This window comes from Diceros bicornis, chromosome 32 (genome assembly GCF_020826845.1).
Source record: "Diceros bicornis minor isolate mBicDic1 chromosome 32, mDicBic1.mat.cur, whole genome shotgun sequence".
Classification (NCBI taxonomy): Eukaryota; Metazoa; Chordata; class Mammalia; order Perissodactyla; family Rhinocerotidae; genus Diceros; species Diceros bicornis.
This window is the reverse complement of record NC_080771.1, coordinates 18,736,647-18,753,236: the sequence shown is the minus strand read 5'-3', so window position 1 is coordinate 18,753,236 and position 16,590 is coordinate 18,736,647. Positions and strand designations below refer to the sequence as shown.

Here is a 16,590-nt window from a genome sequence, read left to right as displayed (position 1 = left end):
TCTGCTCTCTTCCTTCCCTCATTTTCCATTCCCTTTACCAGTTTATTTCTCTATTCTTTTTCTTAACCTTTGTATGATTTAGGATTTACTATACCTTTTTTAAAAACAAGTGAGGGCAGTTTGTTTACTTTTATGAGGTATGACACTATTCTGTGGCTGTTTCAGAGATCATCACTTTTGAGACAGGTATTTTATATAAGTGGATTTTTTTCTAAATTGAAAATTCTTTGAAACTATTGTTTTTCTCTATTTTTAAAATTTGAACTATGTTAGTAATTATCACAAGGAGGAATTTTGACCTCATGCAAATAGTTTTTGATAAAATAACTATTTTCTACTTTAATTTTTGATGTTTTCCAGAAGAAAATCAGTATGACCTTTTTAAAAACAATGGGCTTCCACTCATGATACAAGCTTTAACTGAATCTCAGAATGAGGAATTAAACAAAGCTGCAACTTTTGTGCTTCACAACTGCAAAAAAATTAGTAAGTTTTCTGTTACTTTAAGAAAATACCAGCAAAAGTTTATAAAGGGTAATTTATATCTGCTTTGATGGGCCAAGTCCCTTTACCTCCCAGGCTCTTCTTACATTTGAGAAGCAGAGTATATAATTTGGACATGACAGCTAGAGTATTTCAGCATATAAAAAACCTATATGGAAGAGAGCAACAGTATAAATAATTCACTTATTTATGCAATGTGGACAAATTTAGTTGTAGGACTTAAATTTGAGGGCTAAGGGTGATTTATGATTAAATCATAATATAAAGTACCTTCATTTATTTATTTAAAATATGTTTGAATGCCTATTACTTGACAGGCACTGGGCTAAGCATTAGGGATACAGTGGTAAGAAACAACAGTCTGTGCACTCTTAGAGCTTAGTTTAACTAGAGAAATAGACAGTAATTGAATAATCTCAAAAATGAATATAAGAATTAATTCTTATATAATTAATATAAGATATTATATTAATTATATTATATAATTAATATAAGAATTGTGAAGGGATGTAGCACAGATCTTAGCTTGTAACAAAGGAATCTGACCTAGACTTGGAGCAGAAAAGGCGTGGGGAGGAAGTGATTCTTGAGCCAAGATCTGATTAGAGTTAATTAGGTGAAAAGAAGGGAATTTGTCATGGACAAGTGTCTCAGGCATAAGCAACAGTGAGGCACAAAGGCATTGTGATAGGAGGGAGCCTGATGCATTGAAGGAATCGATGGCCAGTGTGTGTGGAGCACAGAGGGCAGTGGCCATAAAAAGGATTTTGGTCTTTGTGTAAGAAAAATTGCTGCCACAATATCTGAAAAGAGAATTTAAAAGATTATAGGGGGCCGGCCCCATGGCTTAGCAGTTAAGTGCGTGCGCTCCGCTGCTGGCGGCCCGGGTTCGGATCCAGGGCGCGCACCGACGCACCGCTTCTCCGGCCATGCTGGGGCCATGTCCCACATACAGCAACTGGAAGGATGTGCAGCTATGACATACAACTATCTACTGGGGCTTTGGGGGAAAGAAAATTAATAAATAAAAAATTAAAAAAAAAAAGATTATAGGAAGGAACTGCTTTATGAAAACTGTTTGTTTTTATTTTAAAACTTCTTTAAAACCAGTGTCCATACACCTGCGGGTATTTATGTATCTGGCATAATGTATTTTCATGCTCTTCTTTTTCCTATAACTCTGAAGAGTAAAGTCTAATTTATGACTGTTTGGGTCCTGGGCCTCTGCCAAGCACTTGCTTTCCACTTATTTTCAGTACCACTTAGGCAGTTAAGATAGTCTAGCTGGGAAAAATTTAGAGAAGAAGGTGTGAGCTTTGAGGTTGTCCTTATTTAAAGTGTTAAAATAACATTTCTAGTAATGGATAACTCACTCTTTTTTTCCCATATTACAAAGCTGAGAAATTATCTCTAAGTCTAGGAGAATATTCTTTTGATGAAAATGAAACAGAACAATTAAAGGACGTAAATGTGAAAGAGAAGAATCTTGAAGAGCACTGGAAGAAAGCAAAGGAAATTCTACACAGAATAGAACAGCTTGAAAGAGAAGGAAATGAGGTTGGCTTCTTTGTTTCAAAGAATGTAGAACTTTTTTCAATTTTTATTTTTTTCTTTTTTGTGAGGAGATCAGTCCTGTGCTAACATCTGCCACTCCTCCTCTTTTTTTGCTGAGGAAGACTGGCCCTGGGCTAACATCCGTGCCCATCGTCCTCCACTTTATATGGGACACTGCCACAGTATGGCTTTCCAAGCAGTGCATTGGTGCGCACCCGGGATCTGGACTGGCAAACCCCAGGCTGCCACAGCGGAACGCGTGCACTTAACTGCCTGTACCACAGGGCCGGCCCCTCAAATATTTTTTAACAATAGAGGTTGGAGGGTAAAAATTTTTCTTGCCAAGTTACTTTTTTTTATTTGAATGGGTTTAAAATTAAAATTCAATAGTAATACTTGAAGAATCATCCTTGAACATAGAAAAAAAGATTTTTAAAAAGTGGAAATGATGACTGAAAAAATAAGAGACATGGAAGATAGAGCCAGGAGATCTAATATCTGTATAATAGGTGTTCAAGAGAGAGAAAGGATGGAGAATTAATAATTTCTCTCTCTTTCTCTCTCTCCCTATATATATGTATGTATGTATGTATTATACACACATATCCATATTTTTTATATGTATGTATGCTTTGTGTCTTCATATGTGCATGTATTTTTAAAAATAAAAACATAGTGTCCAACTTAGTGTAGTATAGTAATTTCATTCTTTTAAATGACTGAGGGGCCAGCCTGGTGGCACAGCAGTTAAGTGCGTGCACTCCGCTTCAGAGGCCCGGGGTTCGCAGGTTTGGGTCCCGGGTGCATACCGACACACTGCTTGTCAAGCTGTGCTGTGGCGGCATCCCATATAAAGTAGAGGAAGATGGGCACAGATGTTAGCCCAGGGTCAGTCTTCCTCAGCAAAAAAAAAAAGAGGAGGATTAGCATCGGATGTTAGCTCAGGGCTGATCTTCCTCACCAAAAATAAAAAGGAAATAAATAAATAAATGACTGAGTAGTATTCAATATCATAGATGTACCATAATTGATTTAACTAGTCCTTTATTGATGGACATTTAGATTATATTCACTTTCTCACCAATGTAAATAACTCTAGAGTAAATATCCTGCTACCTATATATATATTTTTGTTGTTGTTGTAACAGCTTTATTGATATATAATTCACATACTGTACAATTTACCCAATGAAAGTATATGTTTCATTAGTTTTTAGTATATGCACAGAATTGTGCAGCTATTACCATAATCAATTTTAGAACATTTTCTTCACCCCAAAAAGAAACTGCATACCCTTTAGCAGTCACCCTCTCTATTCCCCCTATCCACCCTCCCCTCAGCCTAGACAACCACTCATCTATTTTCTGTCTCTATATATTTGCCTATTCTGTACATTTTATATAAATTATGTATAATATGTGGTCTTTTGTTATTGGCTTCTTTCACATGCATACAATTCACCCATTTAAAGTGTACATTTCAGTAGCATTTAGTATATTCATAGATATGTGCAACTAGCACTAAAGTCGATTTTATAATATTTTCATCACCTTAAAAACACCTTTACATGTTTCCCTGTACCCCTCACCCCAGCCATAAGCAACCACTACTCTACTCTCTATAGATTTGCCTATTCTGGACATTTCATAGGAATGGAATCATGTAATATGTGGTCTTGTGTGCCTGGCTTCTTTTACTTAGCATAATATTTTCAAGGCTCATCCATGTTTTAGTATGTATCAGTACTTCATTCGTTTTTATGGCCAAATAATTTTCCGTTGTATGGATATACCGTATTTTGTTTATCCATTCATCAGTTGATGGAACTCTTCTTTTACCTGTAACCTGTGTCTTTATAGTTAGCATGGGTTTCTTGTAGACAGCATCTAGTTTGGTCTTTTTTTATCCTGTCTGACAATTTCTGCCTTTTAATTGATGTGATCACTCTATTTATGTTTAATGTAATTACTGGTGTGTTTGGGTTTAAGTCTACCGTATGGCTACTTGTTTTCTATTTGTCCCATTTATTCTTTGTCCTTTTTTCCTACTTTCCTGCCTTCTTTTATATTATTTTAAGATATTCTATTATATCTCATCTTAGCTTATTGGCTAAACATTCTTGTTTTTTTTTAGTCACTGCTTGAAGGTTTATAATATACATCTTTAACTTATCATGGTCTATATTCAAATAATATTATTACACTTCATGTATGTTATAAGACCCTTATAATAGTATGCTTACATTTCTCTTTGTTTTTTGTGCCATTGTTGCCATACATTTTACTGCCACATTTGTTGTAAACTGCCCAGTAATGTTATTATTTTTGCTTTAAACAGTTATCTTTTTTCTGAAATATTTTACTTATATTAAGGTATTATTTACATACAATAATAATAACACATTTTAAGTATACAGTTTGATGAGTTATGATAATTTTATACAGTGGTGTAACTAACATGACAATCAAGATATAGAACAGTTCACTCACCCTGAAATGTTTTCTTATGTCCCTTTGCAGACAGGTACATTCCCCATCCTCAGGCCCAGGAAATCACTGATCTGCTTTCTGTCACTAGTTTTCCTTTTCTATAATTTTACATAAATGGAATCATATATTACATAATATTTTGTGTTTGACTTATTTCACTTAACATAATGTTTTTGAGATTCACCAATGTTTTATTAATATTTTATTCCTTTCTGCTGCTAAGTAATATTCCATAGTATGGCCATACCGCAACTTGTTTATTCGTTTGCCAGTTGATGGATATTTGGATTGCTTCCAGATCTTGGCTACTATGAATAATGTTGCTGTGAACATTGGTATACACTTCTTTGTGTGAAATGTACATTTTCATTTCTCTTGGGTAAATACCTACGAGTGGAATCACTGGGAAGTTATACTTTAAAGAAATTATGAACCTCCTTTAACATTTCTTATAGTGTGTCTGCCTATTCACTTGCCATCACTCAGAACAACAGAACACCAAAAGAAGAAAAAGTCCCTTCTTTCTCTTCCAGCCTTGTATTGGCCCTCTAGCACTTTCTAACAGCAGAGCCTAACATCAAGCCAGCTATAGAATAGTGGTCCATGGAGTCTAGTTTTACAAAGCAGGGCAAAGAAGGATGGGTTTGGAGCTAAGAAGCAATAAATTAATAACTGGTACACCCTTTATGCCAGGTACACAACTGTTACCTGGGGTACTTCTTTACCATCATCTTATAGATTCTCTTTGTATCCTTCCTTGTTTGCTTCCTTGTTTCCTGGATCCCATGTCATCTTCTCTTTTTTCGGTTTAGTCTCTCATTTTGGTGGAATACATTCTTCTGTAGCTTTCTGAGAAAGAGTACATAGGATGTAACTTTTTTGAGACCTTACAAATATGAAAATATTTTTATTTTACCTTCAGAATTAATTGATAGTTTGGTTGGACAAAGTATTCTAGATTGGAAATCACCTTCCCTCAGTATATTGAATGTGTTGCTTCACGGTCTTATAGCTTCCAGTGTTACTCTTGAGGTCCAAAGTCATTCTGATCCTTTGGTGTGACCTGTTTTCTCTCTTTGGAAGCTTGAGTAATCTTTATTCCCAATCTTTTGAAATTTCACGCTGAGGTACCATGGTTCAGTCTCTTTTTATCCATTATGTTGTACACCTAGTGGGCCCTTTCACTCTGGTAACTCGTATCCTTCAGTGCTAGGAAAGTTTCTTGCATTATGCTGTGCTGATTTCTTCTCTGTTTTCTCTTTGCTCCTTTTCTGAAACTCCTGTTATTTATTTGTTGCACTTCTTGAACTAGTCCTCCTTCTTATCATTTCTCTTATTTTCCTCTTTGTCTTTTTTGTTCTCCATTCTGGGAAATGTGTTCGTATATACTTTTTAAACTAATCTATTGCGTTTTTTACTTCTATCCTTTTTAGTTACCAAAGCCTCTTTTTCACTCCCTTTAAATTATTTTATTTCATGGACTTAAGATTCTTCTCTTAAATATTCTCTTTCTTCACTTAAATATATAATGATAGTTTTCATTTTTAAAGTTTTTTTCTTCCTACCCTGTCTTTCTCCTCTGAGTTTTTTTTTTTCTTTCTTTCTTTCTTGGTCTTTCTTCAGATTTCTAGTGGTCATTGGTTGCTGCTCAGATTTAAGACTCAGACACTAAAAGTCTCCTTGGAAATTTGTTGTGGATTCTTATAGGATGAATTAGGTAAGTCCCTTTTTTGGAGAACCTCCAATGTCTAATCTGCCTAGAGATTGTCAACCAGTGTTCTGGAATCAAATGGGGGAAGAGTTGGAGGTCTTAGTATTTTGTATGTATTTACATACATTTCGTATGTATTTGCATACGATTTGCTTAGTCTTTTTTTCTTGGTAGTATTCTGCTTTCAGCTTTGCTTGGCATCCTCTAATGCAGAGACTATTTTATCCCCTCCAGAGATTGAACTTTCAGCCTTGGGGAAGGAGGAGACCTTCTGGTGTCATTCAACTGCCTGCTAAGTATGTGTATGTGAGAGTTAGGATCTAGTAATCTAACTAATTCTTAAACAGACTTTCATTCAATCTTCCTATTTTTAACACCACCTTCACTTCACCTTCTAGAGGTTCCTGCTACCACCAATTACTAAGGCTTTTGAGAATTTTGTAGCATATCTTAGGTAGTTTCTGGGCTTTTCCCATTGTCAGCTTTGGTTCAGCTTTGTCAAGTCGGCTAAGTAGGTTATCATTCATCTATCTGCTTTCCAGTTTCCAAAATTTTGTTGCCTTTATTTCTTCTTCCATTTCTCCTTGTACTTATGGGTTTATGCCTTTTTAAAAACTGTTGTTCGGGGCCGGCCCGGTGGCGCAAGCGGTTAAGTGCGCGCGCTCCGCTGCGGCGGCCCGGGGTTCGCTGGTTCGGATCCCGGGCGCGCACCGACGCACTGCTTGGTAAGCCATGCTGTGGCGGCGTCCCATATAAAGTGGAGGAAGATAGGCACCGATGTTAGCCCAGGGCCGTCTTCCTCAGCAAAAAAAAAAAAAAAGAGGAGGATTGGTGGATGTTAGCTCAGGGCTGATCTCCTCACAAAAAAAAAAAAAAAAAAAAAAAAAAAAACTGTTGTTCTAGTTGGTTTTTTGAAAGAACCAAAAATAAATATGGATGTTAAATTCATCATCTTTACCTGGAAGCCCACTTTATTCTTTTTTTTCATAATTACAGAGTATTCCATTGTATGGATATGCTAGCTCCCTTCCTGATGAACATTGAGGTTATCTCCAACCTTTAATGATTAGAAACAATGCTGCAGTTAATAACATTAACATTTTGCATATGTAAAAGTATATCTAGGATTTTTTTAAAAGATATGCATAATTTTTATTATGAAAGATACTGTCAAGTTGTTTCTCCATAGAGGTTGTATCAATTTACACTCCCACTCATAATGTATGAGAGTGTTTTTCTTATACCCTTTTGATCTTTGCTGATGTCATAGATGAAGAAAGATATCTCAGTGTAGCTTTAATGTTGATTTCTCTTATTACAAGTGGCATGGAGCATTTTTTCATGTGTTAAGAGCTATTTATATTTCCTTTCCTGTGAACTGTTCATCTCCTTTGTCTGTGTTTCTACACTATTGTTGATCTTTTTCATATTTCATTGTAGTAGCTTTTTATAAACATTATTAGAAAAATTGTACTGTGGCCCAAGATATGACTTATATGTATTTTTTCTAGGTGTTTTGATTATCATTTGGTTTTGCTTCTGTCCCTTTTTCCCTCTTAGTCCCTCCCCGCCATATTGTTCTTGGTCTGTAGCAGAACTTTATAATTTTATTTATTTATTTATTTTTTTGCCCAATGTAGCAGAACTTTAAAAACAATTTTAGGGCTGGCCCCGTGGCTTAGCGGTTAGGTGCGTGCACTCCGCTGCTGGCGGCCCGGGTTCGGATCCCGGGCGTGCACCGACGCACCGCCTCTCCGGCCATGCTGAGGCCGCATCCCACATACAGCAACTAGAAGGATGTGAAACTATGATGTACAGCTATCTACTGGGACTTTGGGGGAAAAAAATAAATAAATAAAATTGAAAAAAATAAAAAAAACAATTTTCTGTGATAAACTATATTAGCTTTTTCCTTTTATGATTTATTGATTTTATGTAATACTTGGAAAGGTCTTCCTCCTTTGAGAATATTAAAATGTCATGGTTTCTTTTAGAACATATATAATTTCAATTTTTTATATTTAGTTTGAGTTTTGTGTAAATTGTGAAATACAGATCCAATTTATTTTTTTCCGCAGATGGCTACCCAGTTGTCCCCAAATCATTTATTGAATAAACTCCCTTTTCTTCCTAATATAAACTGCCCCTTTTATCACGTATATTCTACTGACAATCATAAACTTTTTCTGCGTTATTTAAAGGGGGTGTAAATTGGATTATAAAGCAAATAGATTATCTTGAAATTATTTACTTGTCATTTTTACATTACAGGAAGAAATACAAAGAGAAAAATATAAGGATAATATTTCATCTGTGAACATAAATATTCAAAATACATTGAAACACCTCCATGCCGATAGTATTGGTGGAGGTCCCAAAGCAGAAGATAAGGATAAAAGCCAGTCTAGAAGGCTTCAGAGTTATAAGTCCCCTGGAGTCATGTCTCAAACATGTACAAATGATGACCAAATGAAGACCCTGTTAAAGAATGCAAATCCAGTTAATGCTTGTTATAGGGAGAGTGGGCAAAATAAGACTTTATGTAAAGCCAATTCAAGCTGCAGTCAAAACTTACATGAAGAAATAACTTTTGAAAAAAAGAATTTTGTTTCTCAATCAAGGTATAGTCGAATAATTGTTTTATTTATTTATTCAGCAAATTTTTTTTGTTCGGTTCTATATGCCATACTGTTAAGCACTGGGATATAGAAATGATGAAACATACTCTTGAGAGGAGCCTAAAGTAGGAAATGTTGGGAAAGGGGTTCTGATGGGGAGGTACCGGCCAGTTCATCTAGTGCCTTGCATTTCATATTCAGGATTTTCGGTTTTAACTCAGAGTATAGGGAGCCATTGACAATTTTAAATTGAGTGACATGATCAGATTTGAATTTTAGAAAGGATACTCAGAAAACTTAAACTGAAACCCTATACCTGAATTAGGAATGCATGCATTGATAATCCATCAGCAATGTAGCAAAAACCAGTTTGCAAGTTTAATATAATAAAAGGCAGTAGGGTGTGATGAAAATCTGGTTTAGGCTTGCCTTCTCATTTTTTCCCTGCACCACCCCTCCAGCACATGTCCTTTCTCCCTCAGAATTAGCCATAAGAATATCTGTTGATTGTTTATTTTCACAATATGACTTGTGTGATGGGTGTTAACAACCAGCTCTTTTGTGTTTATTTGAGGAACTTTAAATTTTATGTTATTTAGTAATTCTATATTAGAAAAAGGAAACTATGATTGCATTTTAAGTGATTTTTTACTTCATTATGAGTTAAAATGACTGTTTGTGCCTTGTAATATAAATAGTATTTTATGTTGTATTAAGCCCTCAAAAATCCTACTGCATTACAAAATGTAACTTTTTTAATAGTCTGTCCTGCTTTAATTTATAAACTAGATGAAAAGCCTATCTTTTATGCCCTCCACTGAAATTTATTTTTCTAAAAATATTTATTGAACAAACACTTTATGTTTGTTCACAGGTAGCCTGTGGGGCTGGACCTGGGATTGTAGCTTTTCTTCTTAGACCCTTTCTTGTGTTCTGCTCTTCTGATGGTTACTACGCTGGGAGGGAAACTGAAGAGGATGCTGCTACATTCTGGGAAGGTTGTAGGGTGAACTAAGTATTAGGAAGATGGATTGCATCATCACCACCCCTTTTTTACTTTTTAAAACCATTCTTGATGTTAATTTTAGCTTGATTTCTCAAGGATGTGGAATTGGGAAGCAGTGAGATATGCTCTTGGGCCAGCCTTCTTACTCTCTGGCCCACTGATTTTCTTCTCTCCTTTTTTTTTGCCCTCCTTCCTTCCTGTTTTCCTTTTTTTTTTTAATAACTTTTTTCTTCCATGTTTCTACTAGCATCAATATTATCACCCTCTAGAGTCTTGTTTAACTCCACTTTTGGAAATGAGGCTATAACGGTTGCAGACCCTACTTTGGCAGAATTTGGTAGGTTTTGGTAGGTCCTGGCTCCATCTCCTTCTGCCTGCCAGACGTCCAGAATCACACCACTGCTTACAGAAACATTTGTCCACATACCAAACAGTATGTTTAATTTTAGTAATCTGGTGTCTATTTTCTTTTAGCGACCATGTTTTTAAACATCCAACTCCCATTGTCGAAAATAGAAAGCAGCAGTTACCAGTAACGGGTATGATTTAAAATGTTTCTTCTTTGACTAATAGAGGTGACTAATATAGCTAAAAGTGTACATTGGTATATTTGCCCTCTAACATATAAACCACGCCTCTGTTTCCAGTATAAGTGCCGCAGTCACCTTTTATTGATACCTGGAACTTTCTGTTTATCCACGAGGATGACTGGATGTGTAGTGCTGGGCTAAAGTTTATGAAAGTTTTGAGAATTAATAAATCTTGTGGGCCTATCCTGGTGGCACAGTGGTTAAGTTTGCGCGTGGCTCTTTGGCGGCCCGGGGTTCACCGGTTCAGATCCTGGGTGCAGACCTACTCACTGCTCATCAAGCCATGCTGGAGCAGCATCCCATATAGAAGAGCTGCAACTCTACAACTGTGATATACAACTATGTACTGGGGCTTTGGGGAGAAAAAAAAAAGGAAGATTGGTAACACGTGTTAGTGCAGGGCCAATCTTCCTCAAAAAAAAAAAAATTCTTGTAAATGTCAGGTCCTTTTCATTAATCAAAACAATCCTGCATTTTGCCATTTTTTTCCTAGATCCATTTACATTATGCTCAGATATAATAAATAAAGAAGTCATCAGTTTTCTAGCAACCAACAATTGTTCCAAAATGTTGAAGTATAGATGCCCAGGTAAATATTTTTCTCATTGCAGTTGTTTCATAATTAAAGCTTTATATGATATTAGTTAACTAGAATTTGTAGTAGTTCTACTTGTGTGATTTAAACTTCATTTCCTTTGGAGAGGTAACCAGCAGGATTATCATAAAACATTCAAATTAATACCATCTATCTGCATTAGCCTGTGCTCCCAATGTTTGTTTATATGAATCAACACAGCTAATACTTTTTTTTATTACTTTATTATTCTCTTTTTGTCACAATTAATACCATCTATAAGTTTAACTTTACTAAACATTTTTTATATTTTCAAAGAGCCAATAAATAAATGAGCATTCTGGACTATGCTCTAAATATTATAGGCATTAAGTATGAAACAATATCTACTTTTATGTGTATAGTAAATATATAAATGTTTCTAGTGTTCCATGCCCCATTATTTATTTCTTCTGCCCGGGTCTTGTAAACGTTCCACAGTGCTTATTCCATCCCTTCTCCTTCTCCTTCATACCCCGGTATTTCCTCTTTGTTTACTCTTTCTGTCGCACTCTGCTCTATAGAGAAAATTGAGGCAATTCCACAGTAGGCTCAAAATATCATTTTTTGGGGCCAGCCCAGTGGCACTATGGTTCGTACACTCTGCTTTGGCAGTCCAGGGTTCGCAAGTTTGGATTCCGGGCATGGACCTACGCACCACTCATCAAGCCATGCTGTGGCGGCATCCCACATACGAAATAGAGGAAGACTGGCACGGATTTTAGCTCTGGGCTGATCTTCCTCAAGCAAAAAAAGAGGAAGATTGGCAACAGATGTTAACTCAGAGTAAATCTTCCTCACCAAGAAAAAAAAACATCACTATTCTTCAGTCTTGGAAGAGGAGTTTATTACTCTAAAACAGATATATAGTTATAATCTGAATCCCATCTCTTTTTTCTCCCCCTTTTAATACTTGTGAGGTCATTCTCTTCAATCCCTTTCTATCCATTAACTCCTTTAGTCTCACCTTAAACTATGTTCATTTCTCCTCATCTTAAAAAAATCCTGAGCCAGCTTGGGTGGTCTAGTGATTAAAGTTCGGCGTTCTCATCACCGTGGCCTGGGTTCATTTCCCGGTCGTGGAACCCCACCACCTGTCAGTCAGTTGTCATACTGTGGTGGCGGCTCACACAGAGAACTAAACTAACAACTAGGATATACAACCATGCACTGAAGCTTTATTAAAAAAAAAAGCCAAATACTTTGTGTGATTTGCTATCCCTTCAAGTATTCATCTACTCTTTCTTCCCCCGTTTATTACCAGATTCTTGCTCTTACTCCCTTCTGTTTCAGTGTATTCATTCCCTTCTTAACTCCCTGCAATCTGACTTCTTTTATTGCCATTCTGCTAAACTTTAATGTCAAAGGTTACCTGAAGGCTCTTCCTCCCCGCAAAACCAATGACTTTTAAAAAAATTCTTATCCTCTTTAGTATCTGCACTGTTGACTACTATTCCTTGAAATCCTTTCCTCTTAGTAGTTTAAAACCACAGTTCCCAAACTGTCCACCCAGGCTCCCTGGGGCTCTGCAGTGAACTCACAAGGGCACTACACAATATTTAAAATTTTATAAGTGAAACACAAAACAGTCAACATCTTTTGGACACCACATGAACTACAGGTCAAAGTAGTTCATAGTTTCAACGTTAGATTGCATTACTTTCCTTTTGATGATGTCATGTCTTTGTGGAGCTGGGTTTTCAGTGTTGTGATAAAAAGCATGCATCACATGAAAATCAATGTGGAGAAAGTGAGAGTGGCAATGTTCAGTCTGATTCCAAGGTTTGAGAAGTTGTGCACTATCCAGTAGGTGCACATATGCCATTAGGAAGTAATTGTAATTAATAAGAATGAAATACAAATACATTCTTTCAATTTAGGTGTGCTATTTTTTCAGAGGCCTATGAAGTTGTTAGAACATAAATACTTATTAAGTCATTTTGGACCTAACAGAATGGTTGGTATTTCTTTTGGCCTAGGGGTGCCATAAAAAATCACCTAGATCTTAAGGGTGCCATGAAGCAAGAAAGTTTGGGAACTTCTGGTCAAAAGGATTCCACTTGGCAGAGTGGATGCTCTACAACTGTTAACTCCCTTTCATCCCTTAGTTTGTTTGAGATGGTTCTTTCCTAGTACCTTTCTTCCCTCAATGACGACTCACTCATTTCACAGACACTTAGGGAGTGGCTATTCTGTGGCAGGCACTGGGATCAAAGATGAGTAGACCTGAATTCTCACCTCAAGAAGTTTACATTCTAAAAATAACTCCATTTTATCACCTTTATTGCTTTATCTTTCTCTTCCCACCAAATTTCTACAGGTATGCCCCCCAAGACATAGTCTACGGCACTTACTCTACTCCTTTGCAACATTTACTTTTGTGGCATCCACTATCATTTTACTGATGATTTTCAAATCTGTATCTTTATACTTGGCTTCTACCTTGGATTGTAGCCTCATTCTTCCATTTCCAGCTTTACTCAGGACATACTCACTTCAATATCTTGTTATTTCAAACTTAATATATTCAAAACACAGCATCTTTCTCTCTCTTAAATTGCCCTCCCTCCAGCCACTCCATTTCTATTAGTGTTGCCACTATTCTTCTGGCCTCCTAGATTTCAAACCTTGAATCATCTATAACTATTTTTTCTCCTTACATGCCCTATTTCTTCTAGTCTATCAGATTTGGTTCTTTTTTCCTTTATCACATAGGCGCTTTTTGCTTTATGCCTAAATTACTCCAGAAAATTTCTAGCAGTCTTTCACCAACCCCCAACTATAATGTGCATATTGCTATTAACTTTTCTTCCTAATATGTGCTTTTTATCATGTCACGATGCTAAAGAACCCTCAGTGCTTCTCTGTAACTCACTGACTCAAACTCTCTGCCTGGCTTCCAAAATTTTGTGGAATTTTGTCCTGCCCCCACTTGTTAAATTTTACTGTACATTTGTTCTCTTTAAGTCTGCCAGAAATGTGCTATGCTTATTCCAAACTTTGTCATTCAGTCAACTACCAAATTACTTAAGAATTATCCTAAACTTCCTTCTTACCCTAGCAGTTCATTATTCACCAATTTTACCTCAGAAATCTCTGAATTCTCCCTGTAAATGCCCTATTTTAGAATCCCCTCATTTGTTTTCTGCACTATTGAAGTAACCCCTCAACTGATCCTCTTACCTTCAGCTGGACTTTCTATAAGACAAATAAAATTATGTAATTTCCTTGCTTAATAAATATCCTTCAGTTCCTACCCTTTTACTTGAAGATAGTTAAAAATCCTTAGCATGGCTTTCAAGACACTTCTTGATCTGGGAAACCCTCACCAGCCTCAACTTTTCTCCCACACTTCTCTCATACCTTATATTCCAGCCACACCAAAGTATCTATGGTTCTTTGAACACACTAGTGCTATTTCACTCTTCTCTGCTTTTGCACATGTTCATTGTATTCAAAATGTCCTCATCCCAGCCAACTTTCTGCCTGGCTAACTTCTCCTAATCCTTTAGGCATGGGCCCCTAATACCATTAGGTGACAGGCAAATGGAGAACTTTATTGTGGATGAATGTGGCTAACATTACTTGAACCTACTGATCAATCTTAACATTAAAAAGATAGAGAGAGATAGTCAGACTTTATGTGCCTCTTAATATGATGCAGTAAGAAGTACACGATACTGCCTGTGAGGAATGCTACTAAAAACAATTGAATCTGAATCTGATCAATCATCTAGATCTAATTACTAGTTTATTGGGCGCACAGGAACATTTTAAAGAATGCAACTAGAATGTAATCAGCAAAACCCAGCCTTTGGGAAACTCCTTAGTACAAATGACCCAGTGTCTACAATGAGTAAATGATAAAGAGGAAGCAAGGAGAATTTAGAGATTAAAAGAAACTCAAGAGACATATCAACTGAATGTAATGGTAGACCTTGTTTGGATCATGATTCAAACAAACCAACTGGGAAAAGAAAGTTTTAAAATAATAGGGAAATTTGAACACTGAGTGGATATTAGATTATATTAAGCATGATTTTCTTAGGTGTGATATGGTTTTGTGTTTTGAAAAAAGAGTCCTTATCTTTTAGGGATGCATACAAAGTATTTACAGATGAAATGATACTTTAATGTAAATTCCAGGCTTCATGATCCAGTGTGTACATGGTGGGCAGAGCAGAGTAGGTGGGGTATAGATAAAATATGATTGACTATGAGTTAATAATTGTTGAAGCTGGGTGATAGATACATGGAGGTTCATCATACTTTTCCCTTTACTCTTGTGTTTTTGAAATTTTCCATAATAAAACACTGGGGGGAGAAAGAAAGACGACTGAACATAAGATCACTTCTTTTGGATATCTTCCCTAACAGTGGCTCCTGCTCAGAACCAGACCAGACTAGATGCTCCTTTTCTATATCACCATAACTCTGTTCATGCCTTTATTGCAACACTTACTTCACTGTGTTGTATTTGTTGTCTTTACTCTCTCACATGACTATGAGCTTCTTGATGTATTTGTAATTAAGTTCCTGATTTCACTTCAGTTACCATCATAAATATATTTGTTTTCATAGATATGTTGTTAGATATTTTGTAACATCTATACATCACTTTGATTTGTTTTCTTTTAGGTTGCATAGCAGTAGGAAAATCTCTGAATAGCCGAAATTTTAGCAGGCTCTTGCATTCTTGCCCATACCAATGTGATCGTCACAAAGTCATTGTGGAAGCTGAAGACAGATATAAAAGTGAACTAAGGAAATCACTTATCTCTAACAAAAGTAATTTTAAAACTGTAATTATGACTAGACCTTCTGAACTATGATCTAGAACATTAAGTATGTTAAAACCTAGAGGGTAAAATAATATTGAAAAGAAAATCTGTCACTGAGCAACCAGTGCTTTAAGGTGTACCCAGCGAGTAGATTTAGTTTCTGGTGGTTTAAAAATTCTTCCTAATCCACCTAAGAATTCCTATTAGAAGAGGGGAAAAAGGAAATATCACACCAATGGAATTGATGTGCCATTACTCAGATTGATATTCTAAATATGCTAAATGTTTTCCATATTTTTCAGAAATTCTGCTGACCCCACGTAGAAAACGACAACTCAGTAATGAATCTACTACCCCTGGAGGAATAAGTGAATATATTTAATTTTTAAATAAACCTAAGTTTCATATATTCCTGAGAAAGAATAGCTGAATGATTGTTCTCAGTCTCATCATTAATGGCTCTTAAATGATAACACTTGGTTCTGATGAGGGTCATACTTCCTAAGAAAAGAGGCTTCCCTCTTCCCTTCCTCGTGTTGCTTGCTCATCCATTGCTTGCCGGTTGGGGAAGGAGCAGGAGGAAACTAACATTTATTAAGCATATACTATGTGTTAGGTGTTTTATGGATGTTATTTCCTTTAGTTCTTATAATAACATTGTAAGGTAGGTATTATTTTATTCCCAATTTAAGGCAAATGGCAGAACTTAGATTCAAATGCAAA

The 16,590-nt window shown here is 36.1% G+C and overlaps 1 protein-coding gene across 1 annotated transcript in view; it reads left to right on the top strand.

Annotated features, from left to right (window-relative positions):
• Positions 1-16,352, top strand: part of TERB1 (telomere repeat binding bouquet formation protein 1) — a 33,333-nt gene extending 16,981 nt beyond the window's left edge. Inside the window, exons 7-13 of the mRNA XM_058527968.1 lie at positions 361-486; positions 1,901-2,061; positions 8,531-8,880; positions 10,358-10,422; positions 10,967-11,062; positions 15,725-15,874; positions 16,170-16,352. Of these exons, the coding sequence (XP_058383951.1) occupies positions 361-486; positions 1,901-2,061; positions 8,531-8,880; positions 10,358-10,422; positions 10,967-11,062; positions 15,725-15,874; positions 16,170-16,249 (1,028 nt within the window). The 3' untranslated portion in view covers positions 16,250-16,352. The remainder of the gene's footprint in view (positions 1-360; positions 487-1,900; positions 2,062-8,530; positions 8,881-10,357; positions 10,423-10,966; positions 11,063-15,724; positions 15,875-16,169) is intronic.
• The last annotated feature ends 238 nt before the right edge of the window (positions 16,353-16,590 follow it).